This window comes from Cucurbita pepo, chromosome LG13, assembly GCF_002806865.2.
Source record: "Cucurbita pepo subsp. pepo cultivar mu-cu-16 chromosome LG13, ASM280686v2, whole genome shotgun sequence".
In the NCBI taxonomy this organism is placed as follows: domain Eukaryota; kingdom Viridiplantae; phylum Streptophyta; class Magnoliopsida; order Cucurbitales; family Cucurbitaceae; genus Cucurbita; species Cucurbita pepo.
In genome coordinates, this window is record NC_036650.1 from 8,871,982 (window position 1) to 8,890,840 (window position 18,859).

General features: G+C 41.1%; 6 protein-coding genes across 9 annotated transcripts; 4 read left to right on the forward strand and 2 right to left on the reverse strand.

Moving 5' to 3' along the window:
* Nucleotides 1–257: 257 nt before the first annotated feature.
* LOC111809044 (probable protein phosphatase 2C 24) lies at nucleotides 258–1,981 on the reverse strand. 2 transcript variants are annotated; one of them, XM_023695368.1, is made up of 3 exons: nucleotides 1,316–1,981; nucleotides 826–1,197; nucleotides 258–718 (listed from the first exon to the last, which is right to left on the reverse strand). In XM_023695368.1, the coding sequence occupies exons 1-3, from the start codon at nucleotides 1,817–1,819 to the stop codon at nucleotides 305–307; spliced, it is 1,290 nt and encodes a 429-aa protein (XP_023551136.1). In that variant the 5' UTR covers nucleotides 1,820–1,981; the 3' UTR covers nucleotides 258–304. The 2 variants fall into 2 exon arrangements, with proteins under 2 accessions (XP_023551136.1, XP_023551137.1); XM_023695369.1 differs by having other exon boundaries at nucleotides 826–1,190; nucleotides 1,316–1,484.
* Nucleotides 1,982–3,864: 1,883 nt separating this feature from the next.
* LOC111808190 lies at nucleotides 3,865–6,351 on the forward strand. Its single transcript, XM_023694030.1, has 3 exons — nucleotides 3,865–4,880; nucleotides 5,109–5,654; nucleotides 5,745–6,351. Exons 1-3 carry the CDS (start codon nucleotides 4,119–4,121, stop codon nucleotides 5,844–5,846), a joined length of 1,410 nt encoding a protein of 469 aa, XP_023549798.1. The 5' UTR covers nucleotides 3,865–4,118; the 3' UTR covers nucleotides 5,847–6,351.
* A 507-nt stretch (nucleotides 6,352–6,858) lies between these two features.
* LOC111808191 lies at nucleotides 6,859–8,106 on the forward strand. The gene is made up of 2 exons (XM_023694031.1): nucleotides 6,859–7,745; nucleotides 8,066–8,106. Exons 1-2 carry the CDS (start codon nucleotides 6,911–6,913, stop codon nucleotides 8,098–8,100), a joined length of 870 nt encoding a protein of 289 aa, XP_023549799.1. The 5' UTR covers nucleotides 6,859–6,910; the 3' UTR covers nucleotides 8,101–8,106.
* A 3,118-nt stretch (nucleotides 8,107–11,224) lies between these two features.
* On the forward strand, nucleotides 11,225–12,360 carry LOC111808192 (AT-hook motif nuclear-localized protein 15-like). The gene has a single exon (XM_023694032.1). The coding sequence runs from the start codon at nucleotides 11,410–11,412 to the stop codon at nucleotides 12,223–12,225; it is 816 nt and encodes a 271-aa protein (XP_023549800.1). The 5' UTR covers nucleotides 11,225–11,409; the 3' UTR covers nucleotides 12,226–12,360.
* Nucleotides 12,361–13,003: 643 nt separating this feature from the next.
* LOC111808809 (ribulose bisphosphate carboxylase/oxygenase activase, chloroplastic-like) lies at nucleotides 13,004–15,406 on the forward strand. Its single transcript, XM_023695001.1, has 6 exons — nucleotides 13,004–13,307; nucleotides 13,476–13,807; nucleotides 13,897–14,088; nucleotides 14,171–14,643; nucleotides 14,731–15,012; nucleotides 15,102–15,406. Exons 1-6 carry the CDS (start codon nucleotides 13,263–13,265, stop codon nucleotides 15,215–15,217), a joined length of 1,440 nt encoding a protein of 479 aa, XP_023550769.1. The 5' UTR covers nucleotides 13,004–13,262; the 3' UTR covers nucleotides 15,218–15,406.
* LOC111808808 lies at nucleotides 15,201–18,734 on the reverse strand. Of its 3 annotated transcripts, XM_023695000.1 has the most exons (6): nucleotides 18,372–18,734; nucleotides 16,353–18,196; nucleotides 16,059–16,260; nucleotides 15,769–15,965; nucleotides 15,584–15,690; nucleotides 15,201–15,314 (listed from the first exon to the last, which is right to left on the reverse strand). In XM_023695000.1, the coding sequence occupies exons 2-5, from the start codon at nucleotides 18,142–18,144 to the stop codon at nucleotides 15,629–15,631; spliced, it is 2,253 nt and encodes a 750-aa protein (XP_023550768.1). In that variant the 5' UTR covers nucleotides 18,145–18,196; nucleotides 18,372–18,734; the 3' UTR covers nucleotides 15,201–15,314; nucleotides 15,584–15,628. The 3 variants fall into 3 exon arrangements, with proteins under 3 accessions (XP_023550768.1, XP_023550765.1, XP_023550766.1); XM_023694997.1 differs by lacking the exon at nucleotides 15,201–15,314 and having other exon boundaries at nucleotides 15,354–15,690; XM_023694998.1 differs by lacking the exon at nucleotides 15,201–15,314 and having other exon boundaries at nucleotides 15,354–15,690; nucleotides 18,367–18,734.
* Nucleotides 18,735–18,859: the final 125 nt, after the last annotated feature.

An 18,859-nucleotide genomic window follows, 5' to 3' on the forward strand; every position in this document is an offset into this window, starting at 1 on the left:
CTAACCTTTCTTAGTGGGCTCTGTTCTTCAACATTTCATTGGAAAACGTTCATTCAAGATGTTTTGATTGATCTAGTTTGAAAAGAGAGTAAATTTATCATCAAGTTGAGAAACTTCCATTCAATTCTCTTCCTTAAATCACAATCTAAGCCTAAGCTAAGATCAACCACTAATGTCTCCCCATTAATTTATCATCAAAATATACTAAGCTAATTTCTCCAACCTTAAATTCAAACGCGAAATGAAACCAAACAGTAAAAAAAGGAACATATTTCTATTTGGGTGTGTTCTTGAGGACGCTAATTTAGAGTTCGGTGACATCTCTTCTCAAATCTATGACCACTACGCTAATGTTATCTGAGCTATGCTTCGCCATGGCCAACTTCGTCAGCACAATGGAGGCGTCGGAGCAAGTTTTGTCACTGCCGCTCAACGATGATGTGGAAGCCGGCGGAGCCCGCATGCAGGTTCGTACGACGTCGCACGCTGTTTCATTGGAAACGACGTCCCACAGGCCATCGGTGGCCAAGATTAAGAACTCATCCTCCCCGGTCCGATCCACCTCCACCACCTCTGGCTCCGATATCACGTACGGTTTTAGATAACCATCTCCTATGGCTCTTGACATCGCTAAAACTCCCAACACTCTCGCCCCGTCCCAGTAAATCACTCGCCCGCCTCTCGATTCTATACGAGACAATTCGTCCGGTCGATCTGGCTGCAAAACTACCAAAATTTCAGAATTTTATTCAAATCATAAAAATTCAAAAAAATGGGGAATTCACAAAACACACGCCCAATCCTCAACGAGAGTATTGGACGTACCTTATGATCGGAGGAGAGGGGGAGGACACTAGTTTTCCGGCAAAGCACGGCGCGGGAATCGCCGCAGTTGGAGATGATGAGCTGGTGGGGCGTTACGATGGCAACCAAAGCGGTTGATCCAACGGTGTCGTATTGGCGAGGAGTCTGGAGTTTGCATCTGCAACTAACCGTATTTTTATTTCTGTCGTCCTCGTCCTCGTCCTCGTCCTCGTCGCCGTCGTCCTCGTCGTGATGGCAGAACTCCTTGACTTCCTCATCCATACGCCCAAAGCTTCGTTGCATCAATGTCTTCCACTCCATTGATTCTCCTAATTCGCTTTCAATCTCTTCCTTCAATAGTTCATGCATTCGATTTTCGCACCTCACTGACACCTAATTAATTATAATTAATTACACCAAAAAAAAAAAACCCCAAATTAAGGAATTCAATTCTTTTTAGCCAAAATTGATGAAACTGAAAAGGCGGCGGCGGTGGTGTTGTTATTCTTACATGAGAGCAGCCATGGCCGTCGAAGACCCCAAAAAAGTGAAGGGGAATCTGGGGTTGATTTCTGTAAGTAGCAAAGCATGGATGAAGCGAAACCGTGTCCTCCATTTCTCTTCTTCTTCCGCAAACAGAGGTGACCCCATATTTAGCCGTCTCCACACCATCAACATTATTATCCACTTTTTTGCACCGCCGGAGGGAATGATGAACACCGCGGCGTTTCCGTCCCTGGTGCGAGGGCGGCGTAGACGGCGACGACGACGACGAAGCAGATTCATCGGCAGCGGCATTGTGGTGAAGAAACTCCTTTGTCCGGCGAGCCGAGTTTCGGGGTCGAGATTTTGGTCGGGGAGAGGGCTCGCCATCCCCAGCAAAGCATATCTCAGCCATGTTATTGCGGTGAAAAATGGGATTTGAATTAAAATAAAAATATATATGAAGATGGAAAAAGGTTGAAGAATATATATAGATGTGTATATATATATATATGTGTGTGTGTGCGCGCATTAGAGTGCGTGAGGCTTAGAGTGGAAACATCGGAATGGAAGAATTTTAAAGAGGAGTGGCCGACGTAGACGCATGATCTGTAAGCCCTAAGATATTCGGCCGAAAGTTTCCCCTCGTCTGCCTGACACCCAGCAACTCCTTTTTTCATTATTTACTCTTTTTTCCCTTCTCTTCTTTTTTATTTCAATTCCATCCATAACTTTTCCCAATTTTCATTCTAGGTCCCTTTCCACCCTTTGTAATGCCTCAAGTCTACTGATCCTTTCGAGGTTTTAAAATGTGTGTATTAGGAAAAAGTGAAATGTTTTGTTTCTATCTTCAACCGAGTGGAATCTCACAATCTACCTCCAAATGTTTGACTTTGATACCATTTATAAAAGTTCAAGTCTACCACGTAACACATATTGTTCTGTTTTGTATGTTACATATCATCATCACCCTCATGATTTTAAAACGTATTTATTAAGATGCTAGGCACCAAGAAGTGGATTATGAGATCCAATATCGGAGGAATGACGAGGGTGTGGAAATGGAAATCTATTTTAAAGTTGTAAATTTTAGAAAATATGGGTGATTTGGGGAAAAAGGCAAGGATTGGGGGCTGAAGTTGCAATTTAAGGAATAGAAATGAGTTTGGAAGAGTAGAAGGGATGAACGAAAGGGGGGAAGAAATAAGAATTTTGGGGAGGAGAGGCAAGTTGAGTAAAAAAGGTACACGTGGCAGAATGAGGTGTCGACAGCGGAGCTTCCAGTACTGACACGCCTCTGGTCCTCAGCCGACCGCCTCCCCCTCCCCGCCACTTTCTCCCACTGTCTCTCTTCTTTTTTTTCTTTTTCATTTTTTTAATTTCCATTTGCCGTTTCTCTTTTAGCAGTTCAATAGAATTTTATACGTGGCATCCTTTCGTCATCCCACTCTTACCCTTCTTGGAACTAAACACGCCCCCGTGGTCCCCACTCTGTTTCCTTCTCCACACGTGGCGCAATCTCCAACCCCGAACTAACCAAATCACGCCCATCCATTATTTCTTCTTCAATTATTATTATTATTATTATTTTTAAATAAATAAAGGTAAGGATTCAAAGTTCATATATATCAATCAATTTCATCAATTCAGGTACGAGGCTATTTAGTTTTTTAATTATCACATACTGATTAATTTCATTCTTTACTTTAATATTTATATACAAAAACATTTATTACGAGTGGGTAAACATTTCCTTTGCAGTAGCATTTATAAAGAGGAGTGGATGGCAAGATTCCACATTAGTTGAAGAGGAAAACGAAACATCGACGTGGAAACTTCTCCTTAGGAGACATGTTCATTGGACTAAAGCATACCATATCTGATATGGGAAAGGGCGGACTTTCACAATATTTGATGAATACATTCTTTTGTAAATACATCTTTGTGTAAATCATGTTGAACAATAATTTGAATATGGGCTTGATAGCCCAAACCCATGCGTCACGTCAGATAAAATTACTATTATTAGTGTCTTAAAGAGTGACGTCACATTTGTTATCCGACACGTGGCTTATGGCAGTTGGCTGTCTCAACTAGAGCTGACGTGGCGTGGACAAATAGATGAAAAGTTTTTAATTTGATGCGATTATAGAGATTAAGAAATTCACAAATAGATCAAATACAATGGGTTTATTATAAGATTAAAAAATAACATATAAACTATTAAATAATATTAAATAATTTAATATTGAACAATTAAGGACGTTGGACTATAGTCTATATCTATAAAATGTACATAAGTTTTAGGTTGAAGGAATTTTTGTGTGGATGATATTAATCTTAAGCCTTGCCTAATGTATTCCATAGGGTCAAAATTAAGAATTTAATCTAAACTTCAAATTAATAAATAAATGCCAACCCACAATAATGACCATTTATTTTTAATAATTAAATCTAAACTTATAACTTTGAGTTTATATTTAATCTCGAGTTAATCCTATTAGGATTAGTGGGATCACCAATTCAACGTTGTATCTTTATATACTCGAAACAGTCCAAACGTAGCAGGGCGGATAACACGAGTTTGTTGGTTTTTAGAGGCCAAACAGGGGAATACCCGCTTGGCACTTCAAAAAAAGGATGCCATTTCCTTCTCAAACCAGGATTCTCCGGCCGCCCAACACGCCATTTTGAAGGAAAAAGGTGGCGACGTTGCCGTCCTCTCCTTCTTGTAATTGCTTCATACATCCATCACATTCAGTTCTTCGCTCTAGTTCATTTCCCCTGTTTTCCTCTGTTTTCCTCTGTTTTCCTCTGTTTGCAGTTTCAAAATGCAGACACACAACAAATACTCCTTTGCATTTCCCGATAAACTATCCGCCTTTTTGCTTCTACTGCCAAGAGCCGCCGTCCTGCTCTGCCTCCTCGTCTCCTCCTCCCTCCTCCTCCGCTCTGTTTTCTCTTCTTCTCCATCCCACCGCTTCATCCTTCCCGACCACATATCCACTTCCCCCACCAACATATCCCACATCGTATTCGGAATTGGCGCGTCTGTTCAAACGTGGGAAGCGCGCAGCCTCTACACCCATCTCTGGTGGAACCCCAACCGGTATCGAGGGTTCGCTTGGCTTGACAGGGAGCCGGGAGAAACCAAAAACCTGGTTCCATATCGGGTGTCGGAGTCGTGTGATGGAGTGGGTTATTCGTGCACGACGGCGGCGGTTCGTATGGCTCGAATTGTGGTGGAGAGTTACAAATTGGGACTGAAAAACGTGAGGTGGTTCGTTATGGGGGATGATGATACCGTGTTTTTCACGGAGAATTTAGTTTCTGTGTTAGCGAAATATGATCACAATCAGATGTACTACATTGGTGGGAACTCTGAGAGCATTGAGCAAGACCAGATTCACTCCTACCAGATGGCCTTCGGCGGCGGTGGATTCGCAATCAGTTACCCACTCGCCGCCCAGTTAGTCAACGTCATGGACGGTTGTCTTCAACGCTACAGTTATTTCTACGGTTCCGATCAAAGGGTATGGGCCTGTATTACCGAGCTCGGCGTGCACCTCACAACAGAACGTGGGTTCCACCAGGTAAAAGTCCCTTTTCTGTTACATTCTGTAGTTGGTTATACACGTGGCATATTCTGAATGGTTTTAAAACATAAGTACTGCCGTCAATTACTCTTCTGACACGTTTAATGATTGAGGAATAGTTAGGAAATCAACAACACCAGTTAAGTCGGATTCCGCGTCGGCGGCGGTCTGTCAAATTGATGGAAATTTGACGTTGATGATGGCATTTGTTTTCAATTTGTGCAGTTTGATATTAAAGGTGACCCATATGGGATATTGGCAGCGCATCCATTGGCACCACTTGTATCGCTTCATCACCTTGATCGCTTGGAGCCATTGTTTCCTAATCAAACAAGGATTGACTCATTGAATTTACTTATGCAAGCATACCGAATGGACTCATCTCGAATTCTTCAGCAAAGTTTATGCTACGACCGGAGGCGAAAATGGTCTGTCTCCATCGCATGGGGCTACTCTGTTCAGATATATCCTTTCATGGTGGCAGCCACGGACTTGGAGATTCCATTTCAGACGTTCAAGACATGGAGGACCTGGAGCGATGGACCCTTCAACTTCAATACACGTCCTGTGAATTCTGACCCGTGCTGGCGACCGGTTGTTTACTTTTTGAAGCAAGCTCAAGAGGTGGGCTCAAGGAGTATCAAAACCAGATACGAAAGGTTCGTGGCTAAGGAAGAGAAAGTATGCGAGACCATTGAATACGCTCGGATCATGGCGGTGAAAGACGTTACTGTCTCCTCAACGAAGATGGACACAGAGCAACGGATGAAGGTCACGATCTCTGTTTCCCTCTGACACATTTATTTAAAACATTCTCATTTGGACATGTCATTAATGTTGTCTATTTGATTGAATGTACAGGCAGCTCAAAGACAGTGTTGTGAGATTATGGATCGGGGAAGGAATGACAATATCGGGATTAGGATTAGGAAATGCAGGAACAGTGAAACAATTACAACATAGATGCTTGATTCTCCCATGAAAATGTCCGTTTAATTTGGACACTTTTAAGAATTATGTTCTGAACTTTAATAGCTAAAATGTAGTAAATATAGATGAGATTGTGAGCTATGGCACATCAAACAATGATGCGGAGGAGAGTAGATTCCAGGGCGGCGTGTGGAGACAGAGCAAGTATGTAGAGCTCCGGCTGCGGCTGCGGCTGCCTAGGGGTCGGCGTTTCTGCATACTCTGCTTACACACAGACACACATGCATAATACTGACAGCAAACGCCATGTCTTCCCCAAAACTTACATTCTCAATAAACGCAAAAATGGGTTCTCTTTTTTGCTGTCATCCCATATTCCAAGTTCAGAATTCAAAAATGGGGTTCTCCTGGCGAGTTTATGCATGTATCCCCTGAACCCCAGCCTCTCAATTTGCCTGCCCTCAGTGAGCTTGGAACTTGAACATTTATGTTTTATATGGAAAAAGTCTTGAAAATAGGGACGTTTATTAATCTTTAATGTTTCTCCAGAAGCTGTATTAAGAGGATATTTTGCGGTGATAATTAGTTAGAATATATCTCACATATTTAGGGAGTTGTTAGTATAGATTTGATTAACCGTATATTTTATTTATTTACCAGATTTAGTTAGATATATATTTTTTCTATTTTTAGGTATTAGTTGATAGTTTGTATCCTATTTAAACGTGGTAAACATGAATGAAGATCATACTTTCGATCCCAATTCTATTTCTATTTCTCATTCTTAACATGGTATCAGAGCACCGATCTTGGTGTTCTTAAATATCAAAATTTCCTTTATGGCGGAATCAGCCAAATCCAGCTTCAAAATTTCGGATGTTGATTTAACACATCCGTACTATATTCATCACTCTGATCAGCCAGGATATTCACTTGTTCCAATCAAATTAAATGGAGCAAATTACCAATCCTGGAGTAAATCAGTTATGCATGCTCTTATTGCCAAGAAGAAAATTGGCTTCATTGATGGCACAATTGAGGAACCGTCCCAAGATGCAAATTCAACCGAATTCGAACTCTGGAATCAGTGCAACAGTATGATAATATCTTGGTTAACTCATTCCGTTGAAGCAGATATCGCTAAAGGCATTATTCACGCCAAGACAGCTCATCAAGTGTGGGTTGATCTTCACGATCAATTCTCACAAAAGAATGCTCCAGCAATTTTTCAAATACAAAACTCGATAGCAACGATGTCACAAGGAACCATGGCACTGTCAACATATTTCACCAAGCTCAAAGCACTCTGGGATGAACTGGAAGCGTACCGCACACCATTTACCTGTAATCAACGTCAAATACATATTGATCAACGCGAAGAAGACAAGTTGATGCAATTGCTCATGGGGCTCAATCAGTCTTATAAAACGGTGAGATCTAACATATTGATGATGTCTCCATTACCTAATGTGAGGCAAGCCTATTCATTACTTGTACAAGAAGAGATGCAGCGTCAGGTAACTTCCGAACCTACTGAGAAAATCTCGATTGCATCAGCAGTGCAAAAGAAAACAATATATTCAAAATTCGCCAAGGACAAATTGTGTGAACACTGCAATAAAAGTGGTCATACAATCAATGAGTGTCGAATTCTTAAGTTTCACTGTAACTTTTGTGATAGAAGGGGCCATACAGAAGATCGGTGTCGACAGAAAAATAATTCTGGAAGGACAAGACAAGACAATCAACACAATAACCGTGGATATCGATCATCTGCAAATATGGCCGATGTTTCACAGTTGAATACAGAAGAACAGTCACCTAATTCCATTCCAAATTTTTCTTCTGAGCAATTACGACAGATAGCACAAGCCTTATCTGCAATCAATCATCACCCTTCTGGTAATTCCGACAATCACGTCAATGTTGCAGGTTTGCTTCCCATATCTACATTATCTATTAACTCTGCGAGTTCTAATTCATGGATTCTCGATAGTGGAGCTACGGATCATATAGTATCAAAATCTTCTGTTATGACTGAACCAAAGGCTGCCATCATGTCTACAATAAATTTGCCTAATGGAGAGACAGCACGTGTGTCACATACTGGCAATATTTCCCTTAGCCCTAACCTTCAATTAAACAACGTTTTATGTGTGCCTTCATTCAATTTAAACCTAATGTCGATCAGCAAACTTACCAATAACTTGAAATGTTATGTCACCTTCTATCCTGATTCTTGTGTTATGCAGGACTTGGCTACGGGGAAGATGATTGGCTCGGGTAAACAATTTGGAGGTCTCTATCATATTTCTTCATCTCCAATCAAATCTTCAGCTCATCAAGTATCTCAGTCATCTGATTTGTGGCATTTACGCCTAGGTCATCCTTCCTTTTCTCGTTTTAAATTTCTAGCTGATCAATTGCATCTTAATAATGCGAGTTATTCTCATAATTGTAGTATCTGCCCGTTAGCAAAACAAACTAGGTTGTCTTTCCCAAGAAGTTCAATAACAACCCATTCTGCTTTTGATCTGATACATTGTGATGTTTGGGGACCACATAAAATTCCTACCCATTCTGGTTTGCGTTTTTTTCTCACTATTGTTGATGATTTTACTCGATGTACTTGGGTTTTTTTAATGCAACATAAGTCAGAAGTACATCATTTGTTAATGAACTTTGTTAAATTCGTTCAAACTCAATTTCATACTACTATCAAGATAGTTCGATCAGACAATGGGACTGAGTTCCTATCTTTGCAACCATTCTTTACTTCTTGTGGTATTGAATTTCAGCGCACTTGTGTCTATACTCCACAACAAAATGGAGTCGTAGAACGCAAGCATCGCCATATCCTAAATGTAGCTAGGTCTCTTCTTTTTCAGTCACAGGTTCCACTTAATTTTTGGGGAGAGTGCATTTTAACGGCTGTTTATCTTATAAATAGAACGCCATCACCATTATTATCTAACAAGACACCCTTTGAAGCACTCTACAAACGACCACCTACATTTCATCATCTTAAAGTTTTTGGTTGTAAATGTTATGCAACTATAGTACATCCTAAGCAAAAATTTGAACCTAGGGCAACTCCTTGTGTTTTCGTAGGATATCCTTGTGGTCATAAAGGTTACAAGTTGTATGACATGCAATCTCACAAATTCTTTATCAGCCGTGATGTCAAATTTTGTGAAGATGATTTTCCTTTTTCATCAGCTTCACAAACTTCGACATTAGCTCCTTCGACTCCTGTTGTACCACTTCATGATCCATCCTACTCAAACATCCATCCTCCACCTTCTATTCCTTCACCTCCTACTCCGTCGTCTCCTCCACCTTCTCCAGATTCGCCCACTAATTCCAATCCTATCCCACCTGATACATCAGCTCCACTTCGACGTTCTACTCGTACTAAACAGCCTCCAGCTTGGCATAAGGATTATGAGATGTCTTCTGGAGCCAATCATTTAACCTCTAGCTCAAGTCCCGGCACTGGCACCAGGTATCCCCTTCATCATTACCTTTCATTCTCTCGTTTTTCTCCTACTCAACGTGCTTTTCTAGCTCTTATTACATCCCAGACAGAACCTAAAACCTATGACGAGGCAGTTGGCGACCCGTTATGGCAGCAGGCTATGAATGATGAAATTGCAGCTTTGGAACGTAATCATACATGGTCTCTCGTTCCTCTACCACTTGGTCATAAAGCTATTGGTTGTCGTTGGGTGTACAAAATTAAATACAACTCTGATGGTTCTGTTGAACGTTATAAAGCTCGACTAGTAGCAAAGGGATACACTCAGGTTGAAGGTATTGATTACACAGAAACATTTTCCCCTACAGCGAAACTTACTACACTTCGTTGCTTACTCACTGTTGCTGCTGCTCGAAAATGGTTCACCCATCAGTTGGATGTTCAAAATGCCTTTCTCCATGGTAATCTAGACGAGGAAGTTTATATGTCTTTACCACCAGGTCTTCGCCGACAGGGGGAGAATACAGTATGTCGGCTCCATAAATCTCTTTATGGATTAAAACAGGCTTCTCGCAATTGGTTCTCCATATTTTCTACAACTATACAAAATGCAGGCTACACTCAGTCCAAAGCAGATTACTCTTTGTTTACTAAGAGTAAAGGTACTTCTTTCACTGCAGTTCTAATCTATGTTGATGATATTCTGTTGACAGGCAATGATCTCGAAGAAATTCAATATCTCAAGACTAGTTTACTCCAGAAATTTCTTATCAAAGATTTAGGAAATTTGAAATATTTTCTAGGCATTGAATTTTCTCGATCTAGAAAAGGAATTTTTATGTCTCAAAGGAAGTATGCTCTAGACATACTTCAAGACACAGGTCTTACAGGAGCACGTCCAGACAAATTTCCTATGGAGCAAAATCTGAAACTTTCTTTAACTGAAGGAGAGAAGTTGAATGATCCAAGTAAATACAGACGGTTGATTGGCAGATTAATATATTTGACCGTCACTAGGCCTGACATAGCTTATTCAGTTCGTATGCTTAGCCAATTTATGCATGAACCAAGAAAACCACATTGGGAGGCAGCTCTTCGAGTTCTGAGGTACATCAAAGGCACTCCTGGTCAAGGACTTCTACTGCCATCTGAAAACAATTTAAGATTACAGGCATATTGCGATTCTGACTGGGGTGGTTGTCGAACTTCCAGACGATCTATTTCTGGGTTCTGCATTTTCCTCGGAAATTCAATTATTTCTTGGAAGTCTAAAAAGCAGACTAATGTGTCCAGATCATCAGCAGAAGCCGAGTATCGAGCTATGGCAAATACTTGTTTAGAGTTAACTTGGTTAAGATACATTCTTCAAGACTTGAATGTTCCACTGTCCGAACCAGCATTATTATATTGTGATAATCAAGCAGCATTACATATAGCAGCCAATCCAGTTTTTCATGAACGTACGAAACACATTGAAATAGATTGTCATATAGTTCGAGAAAAGTTACAAGCTGGAATCATCAAACCGTGTTATGTTTCGACCAAAATGCAATTGGCAGATGTTTTTACTAAAGCTTTGGGAAGACAGCAATTTGACTTTTTGAAGGACAAGTTGGGTGTGATCGACATACACTCTCCAACTTGAGGGGGAGTATTAAGAGGATATTTTGCGGTGATAATTAGTTAGAATATATCTCACATATTTAGGGAGTTGTTAGTATAGATTTGATTAACCGTATATTTTATTTATTTACCAGATTTAGTTAGATATATATTTTTTCTATTTTTAGGTATTAGTTGATAGTTTGTATCCTATTTAAACGTGGTAAACATGAATGAAGATCATACTTTCGATCCCAATTCTATTTCTATTTCTCATTCTTAACAAGCTGTCACTCACTTCAGCTTCGAAACACGGGCCCTTCATTGGGTGGCAAAAAGGCTTCTCTGTTTCCTCTGTTTCCTCTGTTCGGTTGTTGCTGCTCCTCCTTCATCTTATTCAATGGCTTCTGTTTCCTCCTCCAATTTCTTTCTAATTTCCTATTAGTTTCCCCATTTTAACCAAAACCCACCTCTCCATTTTCACATATATACTATATGATCTGAAACATCAGGGATATGGCGAATAGATGGTGGGGTGGAATTGGGAATCCTACAATGATACGGCTTGATTCTTTATCTTCCTTTGATCCTAAAAACCCAGAAGATGAAAACCAAGAACAACAACAACAACAGCAGCAACAACGTGATGCTAAGAATGAAGATCATCATGGAGTCAAACCCAAGAGGCGGCCACGAGGGCGACCACCAGGCTCAAAAAACAAGCCAAAGCCACCTATTGTCATCACCAAACACACTCCCAACGCCCTACAAAGCCACGTCTTCGAAATCACTACTGCCACCGACATTGCCCACTCCATTTCCACCTTCGCTCACCGCCGTCACCGTGGAGTCTCCATTCTCAGCGCAACCGGTGTCGTCGCCGATGTCACTCTTCGCCAGCCCGCCGGCGTCATCACCCTCCACGAACGATTCGAGATCTTGTCTCTCTCCGGCGCTTTCCTTCCCACGCCCTCTCCCCACGGGGCTACCGGCTTGACCGTCTATCTCGCGGGCGGCCATGGCCGGGTCGTCGGTGGGCTGGTCGCCGGCCCCCTCATCGCCGCTGGTACCGTCATAGTGGTTGCAGCTTCATTTACGAACGCTATGTATGAAAGATTACCGATGGAGGATGATGATGAAGAGAATGCAAAGGAAGAGAGGCAGTCGGAAGATCATATTAATGCAAATAATTCAGGGGGAGAAGCATCATCATCAGCAGCAGCAGCAGCAGCATCAGCAGCTTCGTTGCCAGTTTATGATTTGATTCCACAAACTCAAATGTCACAAGATATGTTTTGGGCTCCTCTTCCTCCTCCTCCTCCATCTTATTAAATGGGTATAGGATAATAATAGTATTTTGAATGTTCCACTCATGAATTGTCATGTCGTGATTCTCTTAGACAATGTTTGTGCGTTCAAATTCAATTCATGGGTTTAGTTGTGTGTAGTTCATAATCATAGAGGACATTATAAACATCTAGACTCTCATGTAAATGTATGTGCAAATGAATATACTTTTAATATTTTGGTATGCTATGGCCTTGGGGTTTTATTATAATGTGCTAAAACTATGGCCCCTTTCTCTGCATTATTATATGTATCTGTCTTATGAATACTATGGCCCCTCTCTCCTTTCTTTGCATGAATGGGTGTAGCTGACGGGTATACATAACGGGTCAAAACAGACCATATTTGCTAGTAGTCGTTTTGAGCTGTTACAAATGGTATTATAGCCAAACGCAGGGTGGCGTGCCAACAAGGACGTTGAACTCTGTTGTGAGGCCACACATTAGTTGGAGAGGTGAACAAAGTATTGTGGGGCCAACGAAGATACGTAACGAGATTAGCTACGCATCATCTTTGAGAAGAGTATAACCCTTATCTGTATCTATTACTGTTTGCTCTGTTTAAGGTGATTTTATTAGATTTGTGTATTCCTCTGTTGTTGTTCTACTTTGGTAGAGAGGCTTCTAGCAGGAGGATTTGTGTATTTCCTTGAGATCTAGTTGGGTCTGTGATTTTAACCCTCCACTGAATCTCGAAACTTCTGTAGAAATAATGAAGAAGAAGAAGACAAAAGAAATCATAGATGAAAATATGGTAACGGATAATTTTAGTGGATACAAACAGAAACAACAAAAAAACGACACAGTTCCAGTCCATCTCCAGATGCCACGTGTCATCCCCAACAACCTCAATTGTGTGGTCGTTAACCATTTGAAAGCCTATCCAACTACTTTTGAACTCTCGAAGCTTCACTCTCTTACTACAAAACTGTCGTCTTCCTCTCCATTTCCCTTCACCTTTGCTTAAAGTTTCAAACTCACAACACACTCCAAACTTCTCTCCCTTTCCTTCCTCTGAATCCCATGGCCGCCGCTGTCTCCACCGCCGGAGCCGTCAACGGAGTTTCGGTAATTTAAATCTTTCCCACCATTACAACACCACAAACCACTCCAATCTTGATTCACCTTTGCCTTCTCTTCTCGTTTTCCATTACAATTGTTGAGATCATATAATGTAGCCAAGATTTGAGATTAGAGGGGTTGAGGAATGGCTAATTGGGTATTTGTTTATTGCAGCTGAGTTTAAATGGCGCCATCGCTGGAGCTTCAGTTCAGAACTCTGCATTCTTAGGCAGCAGCTTGAAGAAAGCCAACTTCAGATACCCAAATTCCAAGGTCTCCTCAGGAAGAAGCTTGATGAAGGTAGTTGCTGTTGCTGAGGACATTGATGAAAAGAAGCAAACTGATAAGGATAGATGGAAGGGGCTTGCTTATGATATCTCTGACGATCAACAAGACATTACCAGAGGAAAGGGAATGGTCGACTCACTCTTCCAAGCTCCTACTGGAGCAGGAACTCATGACCCTGTTCTCAGTTCTTATGAATATTTAAGTGCTGGACTTCGTCAGTGAGTGTTTCAACAAAGGCTACATCTTTCTGTGTATATCTATGATTGTCAATCAATGAAGTAATGTTGGGGTTTTGATGATGATATAGGTACAACTTAGACAACACTGTGGATGGCTTCTACATTGCTCCTGCCTTCATGGACAAACTAGTTGTTCATATCTCCAAGAATTTCATGAAGCTTCCCAACATCAAGGTTCCCCTGATTTTGGGTATCTGGGGAGGCAAAGGTCAAGGAAAATCCTTCCAGTGTGAGCTTGTCTTTGCCAAGATGGGAATCAAGTGAGTTTCACAATACTTTCCTGGTTCTTGTGTTTCAGCTTCTTCAACTGCTGCATGCTAACGCTTTGTTTCATGATCTCAGCCCCATTATGATGAGTGCAGGAGAACTGGAGAGTGGAAATGCAGGAGAACCAGCAAAATTGATTCGACAAAGGTACCGTGAAGCAGCAGACATAATCAAGAAGGGGAAAATGTGTGTCCTCTTCATTAACGATCTCGATGCAGGAGCTGGTCGTCTCGGCGGAACCACACAATACACTGTGAACAACCAGATGGTTAATGCTACCCTCATGAACATAGCTGATAACCCAACCAATGTCCAGCTCCCTGGTATGTACAACAAAGAGGAGAACCCTCGTGTTCCCATCATTGTCACGGGTAACGACTTCTCGACGTTGTATGCTCCTCTCATCCGTGATGGTCGTATGGAAAAATTCTACTGGGCACCTACTCGAGAAGATCGAATCGGTGTCTGCTCAGGAATCTTTAGGACTGACAATGTTCCCAAGGAAGACATCATCAAGCTTGTCGATACCTTCCCTGGCCAATCCATCGGTAAGCTTCAAGTGTAAACTATGAATCAAAATTTTGATTCATTTCCCTTCTTTATTCCAACCTAACAACTAAACCATGACCACACAGATTTCTTTGGTGCCCTGAGAGCAAGGGTATATGATGATGAAGTGAGGAAGTGGGCTGCTTCGGTCGGAGTAGAGAATATCTCCAAGAGGCTCGTCAACTCAAAGGAAGGACCACCGACATTCGAGCAGCCGAAGATGACCCTACAGAAGCTCCTTGAGTATGGAAACATGCTTGTTCAGGAGCAAGAGAACGTGAAGAGAGTCCAATTGGCTGATAAGTACCTGAGTGAGGCTGCTCTTGGTGATGCCAATGAAGACGCTATAAAAAGTGGAGCATTCTACGGTTAGCGCTCAAGTGATCCTTTATACGTCTTCAATAATTGTATGAAACAAAAGCAGCTTCTTCTAAGCTGTTGCTTCCCTTTGTTGCAGGCAAAGCCGCTCAGCAGGTACACCTTCCTGTCCCTGAAGGTTGCACAGACCCAAATGCAGAAAACTACGACCCAACAGCTAGGAGTGATGATGGAAGTTGCAATTATGAATTATAAGCCTTCCCTTTAGCTGTTAAATGAAAATATCCCTTGGTTTGCTCTACTTTATGCATTGAAGTTGGTGGGCAGTTTCAGTCTTGGTTATACCTTACATCTAGAAAATGAATGTAAAATCATTCAGGGTCAGAACAGATTACCAAGAACAGCATCATATATCTATAGAGATGATGGTATAATCATTCAGGCTCAAAGACCCTCCATCCTTTGCAATATACAGCTCTAATCTGAATAATCTAAACCATAAGTTGCCTAAAAAGCCTTGTGATCTACGAACTACTTAGCTCAGTAATAGGTTACAGTGACCTAGTGACCTATTCTACTACAGAAGCATACAACATTCATTCTGCAAGTAAGATCATGTACCAACAGAAATGGTGCGACTTGCTTGCAGGCATTGCAAGCTTCGTGTTAAGAAATAGTGTCATCTTCACTCTCCCTCTGCCTTTTAAAAACCTCCAAGTCATCAAACCCTGCTCATTTATGAGACAACTTCAGTAAGGAATGTGGTTTCATAGTATATATGTACTAAAACCATATAAATTAATCACCTGCAGGCAAGTCATCATAGTCATCATTCATGGGTAAAAGCATAGTGGAACTGGAAGGAGGATTATCGAGTATTGTCCATTCCAGATTCCCGCAATCCTCTGCACATAAATCCCTTCTCCAAACCCAGTCGTCAACAATACCGAGCCCATCGAACGAAAGGGGGTCGACCGGATGCTGTTCATTGGCTTTAGCGGCCCTGCCAATGAATTAATTGGAGAAAAGAAATCAGCAGTGTCCCTAACTTTCAAACATGAGAGTCATTGTGTACTGAATGTTTCATTTGACTTACATTTGTTTAAGTTGCAAGTTGAAGCGCACAAATACAAGGTCGCTAAGACGTTGATGTTCAATGTGATTCCTAGTGTCATGTAACTTATCAAAAAGGATTTGATTTTGCTGAAACCCCACCGAGGAGCAGGTTTGACTTAGAATTCGAGTGGCCAAGCTTTGTAAATTTTTGCATCTTCCTCCATATGTAGACCACCACTCAGCTACAAGAAACATAAACAAACGAAAGGATAAACATTAGAACAAGCTGGTGAAATGCAATTGTGCACGAAACAGCAATGGATTGGATCCTCACCTGGAAGAAGTGTTTCTCTTGTTCTGATGGCCATCTTTCTTCCCAAATCTTTATCAGCATTCTTGTACAAGTTCATTTCTTTTATTATACTATCTTGAATCTTTGTATCAGAAACCAGTCTTTCAATGCAATCAAACATCCCTGACATGATTTCACTATGCATCTCTCCTTCAATGCTATAAAAGAACTTGGGGTTCAAGTAGAATCCAGCGGCATGAAGAGGATGATGCCAATGGTGTTCCCATCTCTGATCTATAATGTTCCAGTAGACCATGTAACGCTCTCTGTCAACAAGTTCTGTCTTAATAGCTAGTTTAGCATTATATATTGCTGCATAAATGTATCCCATTGCGGGCCTCTTCCCACTACCTGCTATTCTCAAAACTCTCAATAAAGGGTTTGTCAAACGAATAATTGAATTGCACGAGGACCAAAATGATTCACTGCTGATTAAATCCAACATTTCCAGTCCCCCTGGCCTCTTTGAATATGGGCTGTCCATCCACTCTTGAGAAGTAACCATGGTCTGCAGACATCGTTTCAGCTCAACCATTCGGTTCAACGTGGCGAAGTTTGTGGCAGATCTTGTGGTACAAGGCTCTATGATATCATTCCCATAAGTATACCTTCTGACCATGCTTAAAACCATAGTATTGTTATAGACAAATCTTGTAATCGATCGAGCCTGTTCAATAACAGTATTTACACCCTCAATGTTCCCTATATCCCCAAGAATCAAATCCACAGAACTAGCAGCACATGGGGTCCAATAGAGGGTTGGATATGTATCAGAAAGCTTTCTACCAGCAATAGCATAGTTTTCTTCAAACCTAGTAATCACCTGCAGTACATGTTTCACCCCTACTTGTTCAACCACCTTTTTGAATAACTCGTAAAGCAAATCTGGAGAATCCATAATTCCAGATGCATCCACTGATTCCAAAAACACTGTTCCCTCAGGGCAATACACCAAAAAAATCAGCATGGTTCGACCTGCTTCCGTGCGCCATTGATCGACCATGACAGAACAACCGGTGTCGCCCCATGTGGCTTTGCATCTATCAAAATCACTCCTCACTTCTTCCACTGAATTCTTTAGTATCCAACCCCGGATATCATGGTATGAGGGCGGTATAATCCCAGTACCTGCTGAAACAATTGATTCTATCATTGGCTGGAAATAGGCAGAGTTCACTGCTTCTAGAGATGCCCCAATGTCAAACAAAAATCGCCCAATTGCCATATGCACTTGATTATTGAGCTTGTTAGAATCTAATATACCACCACCATTTGGAAGAACAATCATATCTCTATCCACGCAAGAACTCTTACCTTTACTACCCTTTTTCCTTCCCACTTTATTACTCGATCCTTCCTCGTGATTGACCAACAAACCTGAACTGGTTTCAACTGGGTCAGCAACTTCAATCAAATGAAAACTAGAATCCATATCCATATGATTGGTAATTGCATCTACCTCACCGGTGATGGCATTCACATTAGTCATCTCCTCATCAAGCTTCTGTCTTTTCTTCTTCTTCATCATAACCCCATCTAAGCTCTCTTGCATTAGATTCTGAACCTCAGGAGGAACACTATGACAAGTAGAAGCATTACCCTTTCGACCAGCAAGGTGTTCTTTTATTCTATGAATCCCACCACCCTTAAAAAGTTTGTGACAGTACAAACATTTGAGCTGCACTCTATCCCCATTCTTAAACATTTGACAGTGTTTCCATGCTGGGTCGTGTTTTTGGGGCGTTATAGGAACTGGTTGCAAACCGAAGTTCATTTGTGCAATCTCAACAGACACCGTCCACAAAAAGCACAGGTTGATTAAAATTCTGTTGCAAGAAAATAGAAAAAAATGAACAATGAAAACCCAATTTTGTCCCAAACGAAGACCCTCAATCGCAGATTGGTTCATCAATAATTGGAAGCATAAATGTTATAATCGAAAGCTAATGAATCTAAGAAATTGAAGAGTATAACAGAGAGATGAGATGGATAGAACCTTACTCCAAGTTGAATACTTTGTAGGACAAAGGCGGGTTCGGCTTGCTCAAAACAAAAGAAACCGAGTTGGGTTTAGGGTTTGAATTTTTTAGGGCAGGAAAACGCGCTGGTTTTCCTTTTCGCAACGGGATGGGCCGGTTAGGGCAACGACAGTCGGTTACGTTTACTCGTTTTATGGTTAGCCAACCGAATGATCCGGTTATTTGCTGTTTTCTTTTTTGGTCGAACCGGATTTCTTGGCAAGACAACCGGAAGGGCTCGTTGCACTTCTGTGACACTAGACCGGGCGGCGGCCTGAAGCGATGACCGATGACTGGTTACTGATGTGATTCTCCCTTTTTTTTCTTCATAATATATACCATTTTGTTCCTTATTATTTTATTTTTCTGCTTTTTCAACAACAAATATTTAAATAATTAAGATCTCTTCAAAAAAAAAAAAAAAAAAAAAAAAAAAAAAAAAAAAAAAAAAAAAAAAAAAAAAAAAAAAAA

Coding starts and splice junctions, on each gene's coding strand:
- LOC111808192 (XM_023694032.1), top strand. CDS start 11,410: ATGGCGAATAGATGGTGGGGTGGAATTGGGAATCCTACAATGATACGG.
- LOC111808809 (XM_023695001.1), top strand. CDS start 13,263: ATGGCCGCCGCTGTCTCCACCGCCGGAGCCGTCAACGGAGTTTCG. Junction 13,308..13,475: donor GAGCCGTCAACGGAGTTTCG/GTAATTTAAATC, acceptor TGTTTATTGCAG/CTGAGTTTAAATGGCGCCAT. Junction 13,808..13,896: donor TTAAGTGCTGGACTTCGTCA/GTGAGTGTTTCA, acceptor ATGATGATATAG/GTACAACTTAGACAACACTG.
- LOC111808808 (XM_023695000.1), bottom strand. CDS start 18,144: ATGAACTTCGGTTTGCAACCAGTTCCTATAACGCCCCAAAAACACGAC. Junction 16,261..16,352: donor AAGAGAAACACTTCTTCCAG/GTGAGGATCCAA, acceptor TGTTTCTTGTAG/CTGAGTGGTGGTCTACATAT. Junction 15,691..15,768: donor CTATGATGACTTGCCTGCAG/GTGATTAATTTA, acceptor ATAAATGAGCAG/GGTTTGATGACTTGGAGGTT.
- LOC111809044 (XM_023695368.1), bottom strand. CDS start 1,819: ATGCGCGCACACACACACATATATATATATATACACATCTATATATAT. Junction 1,198..1,315: donor ACGGCCATGGCTGCTCTCAT/GTAAGAATAACA, acceptor ATAATTAATTAG/GTGTCAGTGAGGTGCGAAAA. Junction 719..825: donor CCCTCTCCTCCGATCATAAG/GTACGTCCAATA, acceptor GTAGTTTTGCAG/CCAGATCGACCGGACGAATT.
- LOC111808190 (XM_023694030.1), top strand. CDS start 4,119: ATGCAGACACACAACAAATACTCCTTTGCATTTCCCGATAAACTATCC. Junction 4,881..5,108: donor CAGAACGTGGGTTCCACCAG/GTAAAAGTCCCT, acceptor CAATTTGTGCAG/TTTGATATTAAAGGTGACCC. Junction 5,655..5,744: donor ACACAGAGCAACGGATGAAG/GTCACGATCTCT, acceptor TTGAATGTACAG/GCAGCTCAAAGACAGTGTTG.
- LOC111808191 (XM_023694031.1), top strand. CDS start 6,911: ATGATAATATCTTGGTTAACTCATTCCGTTGAAGCAGATATCGCTAAA. Junction 7,746..8,065: donor CAATCACGTCAATGTTGCAG/GTTTGCTTCCCA, acceptor TGTGTTATGCAG/GACTTGGCTACGGGGAAGAT.